Here is an 18,849-nt window from a genome sequence, read left to right as displayed (position 1 = left end):
TTAATGTCTCTTCTTTTTATTTTTTTTATTTTGTCAAATCTAAGATTATCCCTAAAGCGTTGAATGATTGTGAGATGGAGCTAGGGCACTCCAGTAATGAGAACAGGTCTATTGTTACTTACTGATGGATGGGCCTTTAAAAGGATGTCAAGTTTATCTGATGGATTGGGAAGCCAAGTGATTGAAGATGCTCTGTAGGCTTTGGCTAAAGACAAGGGGCTGACTTTATAATGGATACACTTTAAACGGTTAAACGGTTATGTGTACAGTATGAATCATTGATATTTACTTATTCATTTGTTTGGAGATTGGAATTGTTAAAGATGAGCGAGGTGCATATACATGACATATTTGTGAAGTGTAATGTATCAGTGTTTTAAAATTCTTTTTAAAAAAAAAATGTAAAAATGCAACAAAGAAATCCAGTTGTTCCAAAGATTTTTAATATAAAGCTTTTCCATATTATGATCGCTCCTATTACAAATGGTCCAATTAGGCTTTAATGGTGTTCCTGGTTTATATTACTAATGCTTCTGTTCTCTTGAGCATTTTAACTTCTTATTTAGTCAATTAATCCAACACTAAGGATGAGATTTGAGGCATGGGGCCCTGGAGAGGGCTTGGCATGAGGACTGTGGAAAGGTGCCTATAACAAGGTTTATCTCAGGAGATAAATCTTAGCTTAGCATGGGAACTGGAATGGACCTGGGTATGGCAACTGATCCAGCACTGAGCTAGAAAGCTAAAACTGGAGTGGTGCTGGGCATGCTGATTGGGTCAGGGCTTAGCATGGGTGTTGTACCAGGTCTTAGCTGAGGTTAAGACTTCGGCTTGGAACAGGAACCTGGTATATACGAGGTAACAGAACAGAACAGACCACCTCATTGGCTTACAGTTTGGGCCAGAACATGAAAGGTGCAGCCTTCAAAGCCAGTGGGTAACATCAGCTCGATGCTATTAAAGCAAATGTGTGGAGCATGCATGACGTTTTCAAAGCTGGAGTGCAGAGCAAACATAATGACATCAAATTAAGGGTGCGGAGCAAGTGCAGCATCATTAAAGCTAGGGTGCAGAGCAAGCACAACAACAGTGAAGTCGGGTGGTGAGCAAGCACATCATTTTTTAACCTAGCCAGTGGTGAAACGGTAATGTCCTCAAAGCCAGCTGATGGAGCCAACAGGTTGCTGGGGTTTGCTGTGATGATGCAGGGCTTAGCTGAGATGGTGCAGGGCATGGCTCCAGTGGATCGTGACATTTATAGTGTATAGGGCATAATTTGGGCACAAAAGGGCATGACTCTGATAATCGATAGTGTGCAGCCGATAGTGTAGTCTGCTGTTAAACTGTCTTCTCAGTCTCACATTTGCACACTGTGCCATCAGTGTTTGCTTGGCACTGAGTATGAGAAAGCTTCTCACACTGGACAGCTTAGTGCTACTTGCCAAAAGGCTTGCAGCATAGTGTGGGCAGAGAGCCCACCTATACCATGCTGTCTGTCTGCCTGTCTGTCTATTTTAGAAAATATTCACATTCTGTATCACATTTTCACCCATGCACTACCACATAAACTACGCCAACTCATACTTTGTTCAGTCATAAATGCAGATTACTGTATATTCAATGTGTAATTAACTGAACTGACAGCCTGGAGTGCTGCATCATTTCAGATTTGAATATCACTGAAGTCCATTAGACACAGTGAATCACCATTAAACCACCAACTATTAAAACAAGGTCATCATTAGAGACAATCAATCTAAAAAAAAAACAACAACCTTCAACCATGTCTAGTCATTGAACTACCTGTTAAACCATCCATTATGTGAAAACTGAAATACCATTATTAACCTCTGGAAAGCATTAGAAAAACAAACAGGAACCAATTTAACCCATGATTGCTTTTTCTTTTCTGAAGGGTCAAGTGTGTTCGCGATGTGCAAGAGCAAAGTGATGCATTCTGCCCTTGAGCAGCAGTGTCAGGTTGCATTACGGATGCTAAACCTCAGGAGAGGAGTGTGTGATTGCAGGAGGGCTTTTGATTATGTGGGATTAAAGTTCTTTTTGTTTTTCATTAAAGTGTTTCATGCTGTCACGGCATCAAAGCACTTTTCCATGGTCCTTGGGGTAAAGTATATACAAGCATGCAGGGTTCACGTGAGAGGCTGCATGGATCAATGTGAGGGTCTTGTTAATGTGTCACTGAGATGCTAAATCTGTCCATTTTTCAGTCCATTCCATTCTTTAAAATTATTAAAAAATGGCATGAGATCAAATGCATTTCAGTAGGCATTCAGTTTCGTTACTTGTTTGCATAATTCATAACACAATCTACTGACCAAGCAGTACAGCCGATGCATTAAAACAGCTGTAATGCTCAGCTCAGAAAGAAACGAATATGTACTACAATATAAGAATTTATTAATTGCAAAGAGTACATTGATTTGCATGCACACTAAGCTGCTCCGATCTGTTTTGGTTTTTATAATCAGCAGCTTTAGGAGTTTGAAGTGAGATTAGTAGGGTTTATCTCATCTGATGTGAGAAGAGATACCATCATACAGTATACTGAAAATTTCTGTTGCACTTTACGCATTAGAGGCAATCAAAGGCAACATAATTTAAAAAAATTAATCTTTCAAAGAAAAGAAACTCTTTTTATACACAGCAATTTATAATGGCATAATTCCAGCAGAAACAAAATTGTTCATTTTAAGTGTATAGTAAGCTTAAGCTGCTGCTTATTTTGGTGCTAAATTATGCATGTGCGTTTGAGGTTAAAAGTTTAGAGACACCGTAGCTGAAAATATTCAATCATGGTTTTTCACAACTTCACACATTGACTGTTTGCATGCATTTATTTTTTTGGCAAGTCAATTAATTCCAGTGGTGGGCGGAGTACAAAAATTCTGTTCTTGAGTAAAAGTAGAGAAACCCGAAGTAAAATATAAATCAAGTAAAAGTACAAGGCCTACATTTATATTTCTGATTATGATTTCAGACACCTGCTACATGATTAAACTTGTCCGAAAGGGAATGCAAATCACGTAACTGCATAAATCAATCAGCGGGTGTTAATACTGCACACCACTGTGGTTTTGGAACAGAACACCATGCAGAAATGTAGTGAAGTACTGTAGAAAGTACAGACATTTGTTGTAGGATGTAGTGGAGTGAAAGTAAAAATCCACTAATAAAGCTACTTATGTAAATTACAAAGATGCAAAATATTAACTTAAATACATGTACATAGTTAAATTCCACCTCGCATTAATTGTACATCTACTTTGCTTACATCAAAGATAACGTATAAAAAATATTTTACAAAGGATTGTTACAAAACTTGACATACAGTATATACTGTACAGTATATATACAATGGGGGAAATAAGTATTTGGTCCTCTACAGATTTTCTAAGTTTGCCCACTTACAAAGAAATAAAGGGTCTGTAATTTTTATTATAGGTTTTTGGTAAAGGATTGAGACAGAATATCAACCCAAAAATGTTACAAATTAAGTTGCATTTCAATAAGGAAAATAAGTATTTGATCCCCAAGCAAAACATGACTTAGTACATGGTAGAGAAACCCTTGCTGGAAAGCACAGTGAGAAGACGTTTCTTGTAGCTGTTTACCAGATTTGCACACATCTTGGGATGCATTTTGATCCACTATTCTTTACAGATTTTCTCTAAATGTTTAAGGTTTCTTGCCTGTTGCTTGGCAACTCAAAATTACAGCTCTCTCTGTGAATTTTCTATTGGATTAAGGTCTGAAGACTGGCAACACTGCTCCATGACCTTAATGTGCTTACTCTTGAGCCAATCCTTGGCAGTATGTTTGTAGTCATTTTCATGCTGAAAAACCCATCCACAACCCATCTTCAGGAGGTTCTCATCCAAAATTTTACAACACATGGCCTTATCCATTGGGCCCTCAGTGCAACAAAGTCAATCTGTACCTTTAGCAGAGAAACAGCCCCAAAGCGTAATGAGGTGAAATCTTGCATATAGGGCCATTAATAGTTCATTTGTATTTCTTTCATTTGAAAATAATCGCTCCAGCAGTTGTCTCCTTCTCACCAAGCTTCTAGCTGATGGTCTTGTAGCCCATTCCAGCCTTGTGCAGGTCTAAAATCTAAAGTCTTCCTGACTTGCTTTGACAGCTCGTTGGTCTTGCCGGTAATGGTGAGGTTTGAATGGAAGATAAAGATTTTGTGGACAGGTGTTTTTTTATACACATACAGTACCACATTGTTGTTAGGAGCACCTTCTTTAAACTAAAATGTGTACCATAAGAGCACATAACCAGTCTGTGAGAGGCAGAATTATTGTTGGTTGGTACTGTAGGGGATCAAATACTTATTTCCTTCTTCGAAATGCAAAATTTATAACATTTGTATCATGTGCTTTTTCTGGATTTTTGGTTTATATTTTGTCTCGATCCTTTACCATAAACCTATGATTAAAAATGATAAACTCTTCATTTCTTTGTAAGTGGGCAAACATAGAAAATGTGTAGGGGATCAAATACTTATTTCCCCCACTGTATGTATATAATTGAATCAAAGAAGCAACAACAAATAATCTGGTGAAAAAGTTGAAGGCATCATGTACTGTACGCTACCTCCATCATTTTAATCACTGTAGTCTGAAAGGATGTGATGAAAGCAAGAAGCCCCTACTCCAAGCATGGCATGAAAATACCAGACTGCAAGTCATTATCAGGCTTTTGGAAGAGTCAGATGGAACAAAAAATAATCTGTTGGGCCATACCTATCACTGCTTGGTATTGAGGGGGGGAAATGGGCATTTAATCTAAAGAACACCATGCGATCATCACTTTAGAAATTGAAGAAAGGGTCTTTAAAAACACTTACTGCACGGTATGAAATGTGTAGAGTTACTGTATAAAAAGTAAGTTTACTGTAACTGTCTCAATGCCTAGGTTTTACACTTTTACCTTAGTGGGTTCATGCCAACATTATGCCAAATATTGGTTAAAAATAAACACTAAAAAACACTATCTTGAGCGAGTAATTAACTCCAGGGTGGCAACATTTACACACACAGGGCAGCATCACTTCACCCTGATGATTATCCTGTAATCCATAGTAAAATATAAAGCAAATGTCATTCTATAAACTACTTCAGTCTGACACACACACACGCAGACACACAGAGCCTGTAATGGGGTTTCATAGCTGAAGCACAGTATAGCACATGTAAGTATTATTGGTTTGGCCATACATCACACTTCTCTTCAAATCTCCAAACGTTTAAAAATCTGAAACTTGTGTGTAATGTTACTCTCCACCCAGTCATTTCATTTCTTAACTGGAATTTAGTGTTGAAGTAATCAATTGCTATAATCGATGGCTATAAAGCTGTTTTGGGTGTGTCTGTGTGCTGTTATTGCAGGTCATGGAACATGTGACTGTGGTAAGTGCCTATGTGATGACGACTGGTTTGGAGAAGCCTGTCAGTACCAGGAGAACTGCAAACTCTCCAAACGAAAAAGCAAAGACCTGTGTCGCAATGCTCATGGCGTGGTGTGCTCCAATGCAGGTGAGGGAGAGTGTATTATACCTACAGCTTCTAAAAATTAGTATGGGATGCTGTCCATCTTCTCACACTATCTAAGTACACATCCAGCTGTGTTTTGCCTTATGAATTTTTAGTCATCTTTATAAGAATAAGAAAAAGGCCTATGTAAAACCTAATCCATCTTATATTAAATATGGAAAATGATACACAGTTTAATTTAATTACAATATATACTGTATACACGGTCTATCCATACAAATTCCAGCCATTGTTAATATAATAAGAGAAGAGTTTGCATGACGTCAATGTTACCTGGCAGCCGAGGAGAATGGACTGGAATACACATCCCTGACCAACGATGACCTCACTGTACTAGTCAATAGGCTGCTAGACATCTTTGAGTGGGAATATCTACTGTGTGGCCATTGCGTTCAAAATGACTAAGCAAGTAAAGCAAAAAATCTCCACCAACTTTTGCTTGAACATTCCTCAGCGAAAATTATTCGAATGATTCAGAAGGATTTCGGGGGCAATGCACAAATACTAGTGCAAAAGCAGGGCACAAATGCTTCAAAGATCTTCAAGGATCTGTTAAAAAGTTGAAAGTGACACACGTTTTAGAAGGCCTGCAACAAGCAGAACATCTAAAAATGTTGAACAGGCTGCGAATGATTGTACAAAAACTTGAAGCATAATTATGAGTTTATTTCATATAATTTAGTTATTAAATGGCTGGATACTTTTAGATATATATTGCAGTTTCCAACAAGATGTTAAAAGTATTAGCACACTTGTAATTAATATCGCCTTATGCTGTGTTTAGCCAAAAAAAAAGGCTTTATAGATGTCTTTTCGAACAGCTGTCATTACAGAACAGACTAAATGTTTTGGTTTGATCATAACTACCTGGAACCAGGTTTTAAGCTAAAATGTTCTTTAAAGAATTCATAATGCTATACATTTTTTACAACCCTGATTAATGATTTACCTCCATATTCTGACATTGAGTATCCAAGGCTTCTCTCTGCATTATTTACATTTTGTTGGCAAAAATTTTTATTTAATTTTTTTTTTTACCCGTCCCACCTGCACAAAACATGGCTCGGGTAATCCATGTAAACAGCATAATAAACATCATAGATTTAAGGTCTTAAATTCCTTTGAAACCTGACAACTCAAACATGTGCAATTCTCAAACTGTCATCTAAGGATTTTTCTTTGCCTCCCTCAGCATCTCATTACTGTGTGGGAGGTCGGTATGCTCATGGGTCCAATTTCTGGTAAATACTGCAGAACTTTTTATGACCCCATTTGTGTGCTTTTCTTGTCTACACGATATGCATTTAAATATATTTTTAAGGGTGTCAGTCATTTTAGCACATCCTTTTTTTTTGAAGGGAGAGAGGAAAAAAATATTAATGTAGAAAAAATTTAATCATTGCATGTTTTTGCTGTACATTTGCATATTTTCTAGAGGGTGCCAATATTTATAAGTTAGCACCCAAACGCACTACATTTATAAAAAAAAAAAATTGTGTTAAAAGGCTTTGATTAATTGCATACTTTGAAATGATTACAGTGATTCATACACTTCAAAATACAAAATAGCACAGGAACACGTTTTCATGATTAAACATCTGTGTCGTGTTTACTTACTTCAGCTTTAAATTGCCTTATTGCAGGTCACCCTTTTATTCTAATCATGATCTTTATCTTGAAATGTTGTGTATTTGTGAAATGTACATGTGAGATGCGTTCCAATTATAGCTGAATAATAACAAGGCAGACAAACTTAGGGTTGTGGTCATAATGACCTTGTTGATGACCTTTTCTAAGGGGTGAAGATCCAGCTGTCACAGCCCTGCTGCTGCACCTGCCTCTGGTTTGTTAAGCTACACATTATCTGAACCCATTAATGTTCCTGCATAGAATGGAAGATTCTGTAGGACTAGCGTTAGTACTTTAAAACAGATTTAATGCAGTCCTAATTTGATTCATGATGTATTTTAAAATTTTTGACATTACTTTAGACATTATGTTACATTACAAGCCTTAATCACCTACAAATTGGATATAAATAGATACTGTAGCAAGTACTATTTAAGCCAGACCAGCTAACCCAGAATAGTTAGGTAGTGGTACTGTATCATCATTGCTCCATCTTCAAATATGCTCGGTGCCATCACATGATCATGAGGAACACATGATGTTGTAGAATTAAAAAAAAATCAAGCAAGTTTGTTGTTAAATAGCATCAAATCATATGAATTTAGACAGTAAGATGCATTTATAAAAGTAACAAACCACAGAGTAAGTCTTAAAAACAATCAAAAATCATGTGTGTGTGTGTGTGTGCGCGCGTGCGTGCGTGCGTGCGTGCGTGTGTGTGTGTGCGTTAATACGTGGTAGCACCTCTAGTTGCTTCCCACACTATGCGACTGTCAAGTCTTCCTTCTATTTCCTGTGTGTGTGTGTGTGTGTGTGTGTGTGTGTGTGTGTCCAACAGGAACATGTCACTGCGGCAGCTGCATTTGCCACAATTCTGATGGCAAAGGTCTCATCAGTGGCCCTTACTGTGAGTGTGATGACAGCCAGTGTCTAGACGAGGATTCAGGGGAGGTTTGTGGAGGTACATATCCTTTATCATTCGTGTCTACTTCACTCTTTTCATCCTGAACATCATACTAACAATATTTCAGGGGCAATTAAATTGCTTTTGTACCACAGCAGTGTTGACTTCTATTGATCAGTAGGTGTTGATTCATTTTCTGTAACAGCTGGCCTCTGGCACTAGTTCTGGCTGTATGTACATAAATGACAGGTTATTAATAATGCTCTCATTCTAATACATTATTGTGTCAATAGAAACAATTACTTCACAGGGACATACAATATACGGCAGACAGTTCACATAATACTACTGTACTACTATAACTGCTAGTAATACTACTACTAATAATAATAATAACTTTAAAAATGTAAAAAAAAAAAAAACATTTGTTGTTTAATAAGAAAGAAAGTTGAATGATTGATATAGTTATAGTATAAAAGTTATTTATTTTAAATTTAAGTAGTGTCGATCGTCAGTGCTTTGGAATATTCAATGCATTTTCTGCCACCAGAAAGTCAAAGATTAGACGTCTTTGTGTAATAATAATAACAATAATAATAATAATAATAATAATAATAATAATAATAATAATTCAAATGTCCTACTGACTTTAAGAGAAAAAAAAATAATCTTGTGAAGAAAAGATTGTTTATAGCTCATATCACATCCATGATAAGGCAAATCAAAAATGTATCAAAGTGTAGTTGTTCGATATGAAACAAAAGACATTAAATATAACTACAAATAAGAAACAGTGTGTGATGCTGATTAATGAATTAATGAAATTTCTTCTAAATTAAGGCATAAAATCAATTGACATTTACAGAAGACTTCAAGCCTGGTATGCTGATGAGACTCTCAGTTGCAGTAAAACATTTGAATTAAGCAGTCATGTAAAAAAAAAAAAGCCTGTACATCCGTGACTGATGATCTCCCAGGCAAGGTGACTCGGATCCCGATGCAAATGTTCCCCTAAACATCCCCTCACAATGGAACACCTGATAATGTTGAAGGATAAAGTTAAAGTTTTGTCAACTTGCAGAAGACATGCATCTGTTTGTGAGAACTGAAAACCCAATCATTCATGAACACCACATGAATATTACGTGCCTGACCTCGCGCCAAGCCATTTTCATGAGTTTCAGGAGGACAGTGTTTCAGATGTGAAGCAGGTTCAATCCTGAACCCTGAGAAAACATTTTACCCTAATGGTATCCAAGTGAAAAGCTCTACAGAGAAATAAAGGTAGATTTTACTCTCATCAAAACTTTCGATTTGACTTTAACACCCCTCATTTTAATTACAGTATAACACACCATCTCATTGTGGATGATTTTCCTAGAACAGCATAGCCTGTCGTGTTTTGTTTCCCATATAAATTACATTGTTAAACCTTTATTGCACTGTAGTTGAATATCCCTGTCATATCATATTACACTGACAGGGACTCCCAGGCTTTTTAAAAACTCAGTCGCTGTGCAAGTAACCTAATTTGCTGAAAAAAAAGTGGATTGAAAATAATATCATAGGTCTATAATACAATACTTGATTAGCATAAGGATGAGAATAAGGTCAGGTACTGAATACTTTCAGTAAATATACTATTTATATACTGTTTCTGTGATATTAATTTTGAACTGGAAAAATGTTGCTATATAGTACATTACAGCAGTGCCCTTAACATTTATACCATGAACACCTTCTATTAAACAAAGCTTTAAGGGTAGACTTTCCTATGTAAAAGATACAGACAAAAAGTTGAAAAGATGATGGGTCCATAGCACAAGGAATTGTATAACATACTGTATATTTCCAGTCAAAAGTTTGGACACACCTTCTAGTTCAATGGTCTTTTTTATTTTGATTACCATTGACATTGAGATGTGCCAGGGTTTTGCGTCTGCACTTGAAGATACTGTTATTGTTCGCTCTCGCCACATGGATTCACCTTTTATAAGGATGGATGTTGTTTTTGCTTAATTACATGATTTTATATGTCATGTTTCATAGTTCTGATGTCTTCAGAATTGTTTTACAATGTAAAAAAACACATTGAATTACATGGTTTGTCCAATACAGACTGTACTGTACTTCTGCTGTCCAATAGTTTTTAATGCATTATAAATAAAATGAAAGAAAACAGTGTTTTTTTTCCCTTCTAATGTAGAAAACATTGAAAGCAGTTGCAAATTTGTTGTTAAATGTGAGCTGCTATTATAAGGACGGTGGCTTTCATTTTGCCAAGGTTAATTATATCTAATAGAGATAGGCACCTTATACACTCTCAGAGGCTTTGCAGCCCCAGTTGGTCCACTTCAATTAACTACATTATGTGTTAATTTGGGAAATGGGTATTCTGTTTTGCTACTGGGGCTTTAAAGGAGACAGTCATTCAAATGCTTTGAACCTTTTTGCAAACAGAGCTTGAATTTAAACTGCATTCAAATGACTGGCTACATACAATGCACTGTTTTCTTTGGGGTGACAAGATAATGTTAGGCAGCCATGCAACTCAACTGGCTGTGGTGTTCTCTCTCCCTCTCTCTCTCTCTCTCTCTCTCCTGTCATCTTTGGTTGCAGGCCATGGAATGTGTTACTGTGGAAACTGTTACTGCTCGGCTGGTTGGCATGGAGATAAATGTGAATTCCAGTGTGACATCAGCCCATGGGAAAGCAAGCGGAGATGCAAGTCTCCAGATGGCAAGATCTGCAGTAACCGAGGTTTGTTGTCTAATGCAGTACCATCCTGCTTCTGCATAGGTAGCTGATCGGGGTGATATTGCAGCGATCCTGTGCTGTTATTGCAGAGGTACAATAGAGGGGTTTTCCTGAGAGAAGACGCACAGGCTGTGTTTGGTGTAGTGCCACATCCCAGCCTCTTACTGCATAAGTAACTCTAGCTGACAGGTATAGATGAGAATTGGGCCCCTCTTGGATCTGTTCCCAGACTAGTGCTGTAAGTGGAAGAGAAAAGTCAGGAAAAAAGATGGGCTAAAAGAGAGAAAGAAATCTTTCAGGGAATTAATAGCAAATAATTACAAGTGAATGATTTGGTAATTAGTCGCTGCTGTGATGGGTGAAAATGTTTGGCCTGACACTATATCACACTTATTTTTGCAGTTCAGAAATAACACACTGAACAACAGAACTAGCAAGTAAATATTGTATGCATTACTCAATACAAATAGTCATAGTGTACATGCAGAAAAATGCAAAATGCACACACTTTTCTTTATACCTATGCAAAACATTTAAGGCATCGGTTCTGAATTATTCTGATTTCTGCAGTGGGAATTAATTCTGACAGGCAGTCTTTTGCAAAATGTCATGAGCATGGTTTATGCAGTGCCGGTAGCGCCTAACTAATCAGTGAAATCGTGTTGTAACTGAGAGAGAAACACTCTCACTCTTTCTCTTCCTCTGTCTTTCTCATCATTAGATGCTTGATGGGTGAGATTTATATAAAGAGATCAAAAGAGTGCAAGGAAGGTTGGTCTGCCCAAATCCAGAGAGGTACAGTAGCTGAGTGGCTAAGACATTGGACTTCTGATGAGGAGGTCATGAGTTCAAATTCAAGCACCACAAAGCTGCTGATGTTGGACCTTTAAGCAAGGCACTCAACCATCAACTGCCCAGTTGTATAAATGAGATATATATCAGTCACTTAGGAAAGGGTCATCCACCAAATACCATAAATGTAATTCTGGATTGATTTATGCACATTTCACAGACATGGACATGTGTCCTCCACTGTAGCCTCCGGTTCATGTCTATCCTCTATCCTTTATCTATCCTCCTCTAACCTTTCTCATCAGCAATGCATTTCTGCTGAACATTAAACAAACAACCATGCTAAAATCAATGAGATTAAATCTTTCCCCATTCTTATGTTTGATGTCAACATTACTAAACCTCCTGACCTGAATCTGCATGATGTTATGCCCTGTTCTGCTGCCACTGATTCTGATTAGCTGATTGGATATGGGGTGCAGGTGTTCCTATTAATGTAGTGAAGAATGTATATTACTTTGGACGGAACAATTGGTATATAAATACAACTGAAATGCACTTTTTTTTTCAAAATGCAAAATACAATTTACCTGTTTAAAGATACACGAGATGCCCATGAAGCACTGTAGGAAATCTAAACAGACTGAAGGCAGTTGATATAGATTAAAGTTTGCCTTAGAAAAAAAAATAGGTTTTTTTCAGTTTCAGGGCAAAATTGAAGCTCTCTCTCACTCTTCAGCCTCTTCTATTTTAGTATTCTATTCCCAGGCTTCAATTACCTATTCTACTTTGCAGTTGATAGCTCTCAGTGGATCGCTGGTATCTAGTTAAATGCCAGCATCCTTTTTACATTTAGCTATTCAACCTCTCAGTCCCAGAAATAGCGTATTCATTAAATGGAAAACTGAAGTGTCAACAGCCTTATGTTCATATCTATTTTAAAATTTCAGCTCAGGACAAATGCTGTAAAAGTTGCGTTAACGAAATGAATATATAAATATTTATGCCATCAAATTGGCAGCTATATAAAAGTATAACGGTCAATATACTGTACAAGAGCTTTTGTATCAGTCCACTAAATTCAGAATCACACTAGATTGGATAAACATAATTAAAATAGTGATCTTACACTTATTCAGAAATGCGCTCTGGATGGCACACAGGTAAATTGAAAGACACCAAACACTTATTGACTCTTAAAGAGAATTTAAAGAAGTCGATGCACGTACCTAATGGAAGGAAACTCATTTGGGTAGAATCTGCAACAATGTCACCCACTTTGCGCTTTGCAGTCAGTCTGTCATTATTTACAAAAATACACTTGTAAATGCACACCAAATAAGAATGAGCATTCTCTGAGTACACATGGGATCCAAGGTTATTGCAGGTCAGACCAGTGGCAGCAGCAGAATGAGGCTGGCAGATGGCAGGGCTATCCGTTTGCCCTCTCTTCACTGGAGCAGATGAAAGAAAATGGGATTTTGAGTAGTGTAGCAGCTTGGCTCATGTGCATCCAAGTGGAGGTGTTTCCCTTGACAATGTTTCTTCACAAAACTGTTCCAGAAAATTTGCGAGATATGGCTGGAGCCACTGCTCTCCTTCAGCAACGTTTCACTTATTCAGAAAAAAAATGCATTTTCTAGACGATGAGTGAGAATGAGTAAAGCATGATATGCAGTAACTACTGTATTATGCACTATTTATTATTCAGTATTCTACAGTTTATATGGTACTGTAGAGAGAGAAAAAAATATGCAGTGTGACACAAGAATGACAAATGCAAGCATGGGGCCACTCATAGGCCCTAAGATATTACAGGGTTAAAAACACAAGCCAGAATGGACAGACGTGATCTGAGATGGCGTTTGGGACATTGTATCTTTTAAACCATTTGGTTTAATATACTCTTCAAATTGTCTTGATAAAGTTTTAAAACTTCACTTCATGAACGAAGCATATAGTCAATATTCTATTGTTCTGTTTTTCTTGTCAGGAACATGTGTCTGTGGAGAATGCACCTGCTATGATGTAGATCCATCAGGAGACTGGGGTGACATCCACGGAGACACATGCGAGTGTGACGAAAGGAGCTGCCATGACACATATGACAGATACTCAGACGAATTCTGCTCTGGTAAAACAAGCGTGGTGTTTTTTTTTGGGTTTTTTTATGTGTTAATTAGGTTTGCTAATATTGTCAGATAAAGATTTTTAAACTATGTGGCATTTTTAAAGTAACGTTGGGGGTGTTTATAGGAAAAGCATAAGCCCTTAATGACAACGGATAACATTCAGGACATTTATCTAGACTCAGGTTAACATTTTGGTTGTAAATGGTTGTGTTGTGAAATTTACCAGGCTGACATAAATCAAGTACATCAAGATGACTAATGATTTAGCTTAATTACTGGAGTCACGTAATGGGGATGATGTCACACATAAAGATTGTTATCAAACTTACTCAAATGCAGTATTTGGATTGGTTTTACATGAGGTTGTAGGATAGTTCACTTATTTCCAAAGTAGCTACTACAGTATATATAGAATTGGTCATGTAACTTTTTTTGCTGTTGTCTAAAAAGATTAAACCATATTATGCATTGACATGGTCCCAAAGATAGGTACCCTCCAGGAAACTGTACATTTTCAATTAAATCCAAAACTGAATCATTAGTTTAGAATTGAATGCATTTAAAAACCAATAATTAAAAATATATATATTTTGAAAGATTATTTTCAGTCAGAGAACCAGTACTATTGATTTTTTAGCACCTACATTAATGCATGGTCATGTGACCTTAGTAATAAGCCACAAGTCCTGCAAGCACTTATAATAAAGGGTAAAATAATCATTATGCATTTAAAGGAGATGGATGTGATATGCATGGAATTTTCAGTCGGACAATCCGCTCACTGTGATCACTCCAAGTAAATCAATCATTTTAGCTAACAGACATAACTTATAATTCATTTCAATGTTATTCATATAGCGCTTTCAACAATGGAAAATGTCACAAAGCAACATTACAGGATTAAAAAAAATATATATGGATATAACATAAAAAAATGTAAGGACAGATTTTTGTATAAATTATAAAGTATGAATTATAACTATCAGCTTGATTCTGATGAGCAAGCTGGGGGTGACAGTGGCAAGGAAAAACTCCCCTGAAAGAGCCACAACCTTGTGACGAACAAAACTCCAAAAGGGAACCCATCCTCATTTGGGTGATCCCATAAATCAGTCCCTGCGATTTCTGTGTGCTATAAGAATGGAAGTTTAATTACTTAACAGGAAATGTTTTAGAGTTGATTTAAAGTCCACTTTTGTTAATTTAAAGTCAGAAAAACAATATAAGTACAGTAACTTATTTTACTGTCAGAGCTTAGCTGTGATCTGAAAGGAGAACCCCAGAGAATAAGATTAAATTGAGTTTTAAAAGGCAAAGAAAGTAGACAGTGAAATGGCTGTTACTTACAAAACCTTGATTATGCAACAGGTTAAACACCCTACTGTACTGTAAGTGCTGGGTACAGTACACACAGCTGCATCTTCTTCTCCTTCGTCTTTCGGCTGTTCCCTTTCAGGGGTCACCACAGTGAATCATCTGCCTCCATCTAACCCTATCCTCTGCATCCTCTTCTCTCACCCTAACTAACTTCATGTCCTCTCTCACTACATCCATAAATCTCCTCTTTGGTCTTCCTCTAAACCCCTTTACTGGCAGTTCCAACCTCAGCATCCTTCTACCGATATATTCACAAGCTCTCCTTTGAACTACCTCAATCGGGTCTTTTTGACTTTATCTCTAAAACATCTATCTATTGCAAATAAAATCTTTTTTTTTAATGTATCATAGTTGACTGATGAAACTCATCACAATTACGTGACACTGACATAACGAAACTGCACTGAGCTACAAAGCCACAGTACCCGACTGCAAGTCTGCTCGGAAATTTCCATAACTCAACCTGACAAAAATCTAGGTCACTTAACTCAGGCTATGTTAACCCAATGCCAAAAGTGATTAAAAGTGGATTCTTTCATGAAAGGCTTATGCAGGGGTCATGCAGTCTTGTGACCACGCTATATTATAAATAGTTTGGCTTAATGAATCAGGACATTAGAACATAACGAGTGTCAAGTAATTATCTGAAATAGTAGGCAGATCTGAATCTGTGGTGAAAATACTGGACGCGGTTACAACAATAAGGGTGGGCCTGTACTCCTTCCATGTGACATTCAATCCTCCCTTACTCCTCCTTTAGTAAACACGAGGCTGCTGTATTAGCCTGAGCTCACAGACATGAGAAAAGAAAGAAAAACATGCACACATCTGTGTTTAATATTGAGGCATAACTCAGTGGTCAGGACTATGTGTTTTGCATGCAGTGGAAAGGTGGAGCGAATTTGGGAGGAGTAAAGTTGCATATGAACCATTAAAAATATAATGAAGTCATATGTATTGTAATTTGCTGTGCCGGTCTCCAGAGTACACACAGCTTATTTTGCATCCTTCATTGCTTCTGTAGGCCGAGGACAGTGTAACTGCGGGAGGTGTGACTGCAAAGAGGGCTGGACAGGCAAAAAGTGTGAGCATCCTCTGTCCTGTTCACTCTCTTTGGAAGCCAGTCAGAAGAAGTGCAGAGGGACGTCGAACCTGCCCTGTCATGGCAGAGGTAAATCTCAAAATCATTGTATTTCCAAAGCAAAAAAGCGCTTTTAACAAATGGGTGTTCGGTTTGGGGGCTCCCATGGACTTTTCATTGTCCCCAGGGTGCTATTATCAACAGCGGAGAAGTGGAAAAATATTGAAAAATTCTGCTAAATGAAAGTGTAAATAATGCGTCATAACTTTATATGTCTTAATGAAAACTGAAAATTTGTTTACTTTTTCAAATGAATGTTTATGCTTTCTAATAAGGCAAAGAAGAGAGGCAGTGGTGGCTCAGGCAGTAGAAACTTAGGGTTGCTAATTGGTGGGTCATGGGTTCAAGCCCTGCAGGTCACCTCTATTGGGTCCTTGGGTAAGACACTTAACCTTATGGCCCAAATGTCTCAGCCACTGTGTGCGGTGTCAGTCCTGATCTCAGTTAGGAAATGGGAGGGTTGTCACTGGAAGAGCATCCAATGAAAACCTGTGGCAGATCTTGTGGATCAAATGATCCAATGAAAAAATTTTAATCTATATCAGGCAAAAATGCTTGTCTTGAAAAACTAACACCGCAGTCCATTTTCAAATGCACAGATAGCTAAGTACATTGCTGTATATGAGATGGTCACCACAGTGGATGATTCTTGTCATTGCCTTGATGGGAGAGGAGAAGTCTTGTGTGTGGGGAACCAAGAATGTGTGAGGGCTAAATAAAAATGTAAGAAGATAAGTAAGTTTGTAGAGTAGATTTATTCAATTTCCATAATTTGCCTGCAATGTATACATAAATACACTAAAATCATGTGTAAGCATATTAACAATGTAAATAATGGAATTAATTTCCACTAATAAGTTTACATCTTTAAAAAAAAAAGACTTACAGTACATATTGTGAGTAAATGTAACACATTAAATAACAAATACACATCATTTAACCCTTAGGATTTTAAATTAGCCTTACCTACAGTAAACAGTATACAGTATATAAAGCGTACATACATTAAACAGATGAAAGATGTTCCCTAACACGTTTTATGTATGGGTAGTTAATAAGTAGCTTATTAGGTGTAACAATTGGACGATTTGGATTGATCTAACAATTTAAAAGATAATCATGAATACAAAATTATTATTGATTATCCATTGAATCATCCATCCATTCATCCATTTAAGCTGACATCTCTAAGCAATGGTTGGCTGCAATGATCAATGACCTCATGCCAATGACTATTGCTGTAGGGGAAGTTACATACTGAGGACCCCAGCCTAAAAGTGCATGTGCAGACACTTACACAATCATATACTGCTGGGATTTTGGAAATGACAGCAAGTCTACCACCATGTCTTCTGACAGTAAGGGAGCTCAGAGTTTCTGAATAAAACCCACCAAGCACAGAGAGAATATGAATTTATCTGCATGGACCTTGCAAGTTGAGCTCTGGAGATGGAAAGTGGCGGTGCTTTGGTTATATGGCCTATAACAGCCTTATTGGTTATAGTTTATTTATAAATAAACACATTTGGTCACATATTTATCAGAGGCTAGTAAATGAATCTGTATCGACGTATATGTAGTAGATGTAGTGGTATGATCATGAGATAAAGTATATTAAAAAAAAATCAGCGGCAGCACACAGTACAAGAAAGAGTGGAGAGTAGCTGCCTGCCAAAACCCATATTCAAAACCAGTCACAAAAACATTTTCAGCAAGAAAACACATCTGACAATGTTATGACTTCTTAAACATGACTTTATTTACTTTATAATTGCTGAACATTTGAGATGTCCATGTTGTGCTTTGATCTTAGATTACTGCTAGGAAACGTGCACGAGAGCTCATGTCCCAAATCCCACTATTAACTAATTCACTACTTTTTGATTCTACACCCTTTATAGTGCACTGTTACACTCCCATTCAACTCTGGAACAGTTAGTTAGCTGGGGCTGTTTTAAAGCAGAATGCATGGTTTCATAAAGAGAAAATTAAGAGATTTATAGGGCTGTCTACCACCTGTATGGCTTATTCTTCTCGCCTTTTAGCCAAATAGTACTAGTAAGAATTTGGAAGGACTTTCACCCCTAAGTATTGTTAAATATCAAATAATTGTCTGAAGAAACAAAACCATATAGCATTGTGTAAAAGCCTGAGGTTTATGCCCTCAATAGTTTATATAATCCAATTTCATTCGTTAGAAAAGATCTCATGCCTCAATAACTTTCTCTGTTTCCACTAAGATAATGTAATAGAAGGAAAAGCAAAGATCAGCCCTGCAATAAGTTTACAGTAGAGCTCTGCAAGTTCGATAACACAATAACACTATATCAAATTACACCAAGCAAGTTGTAGCACATTAGCAGAGTTGGTGTTCTCAGAGAAGCCTCTGGTACTCCCTGCATCTTTTGAAGTACTGGAAATGCTACAGGCTCTGCACTTAATGGAGCATAATGAGTGTTTCAGCCTGGTCGAATATGAGAAAGTGTTCCTCTGGGCTGTTCCACTGCTAAAGCCGAAGAGCAAAACAAGCTGAAT

General features: G+C 37.2%; 1 protein-coding gene across 1 annotated transcript in view; it reads left to right on the top strand.

Moving 5' to 3' along the window:
• itgbl1 (integrin, beta-like 1) overlaps window positions 1–18,849 on the top strand; it is a 62,151-nt gene that overhangs the window by 10,702 nt on the left and 32,600 nt on the right. The window contains exons 3-7 of the mRNA XM_053496303.1: window positions 5,418–5,564; window positions 8,050–8,172; window positions 10,735–10,875; window positions 13,658–13,798; window positions 16,198–16,344. Coding sequence (XP_053352278.1) covers window positions 5,418–5,564; window positions 8,050–8,172; window positions 10,735–10,875; window positions 13,658–13,798; window positions 16,198–16,344 — 699 coding nt within the window. The remainder of the gene's footprint in view (window positions 1–5,417; window positions 5,565–8,049; window positions 8,173–10,734; window positions 10,876–13,657; window positions 13,799–16,197; window positions 16,345–18,849) is intronic.

The sequence above is a fragment of the Clarias gariepinus genome, chromosome 5 (genome assembly GCF_024256425.1).
Source record: "Clarias gariepinus isolate MV-2021 ecotype Netherlands chromosome 5, CGAR_prim_01v2, whole genome shotgun sequence".
NCBI classification, from domain to species: Eukaryota; Metazoa; Chordata; class Actinopteri; order Siluriformes; family Clariidae; genus Clarias; species Clarias gariepinus.
Note: the sequence above shows the minus strand (reverse complement) of the source record. Positions and strands in the feature narration are given on the sequence as shown.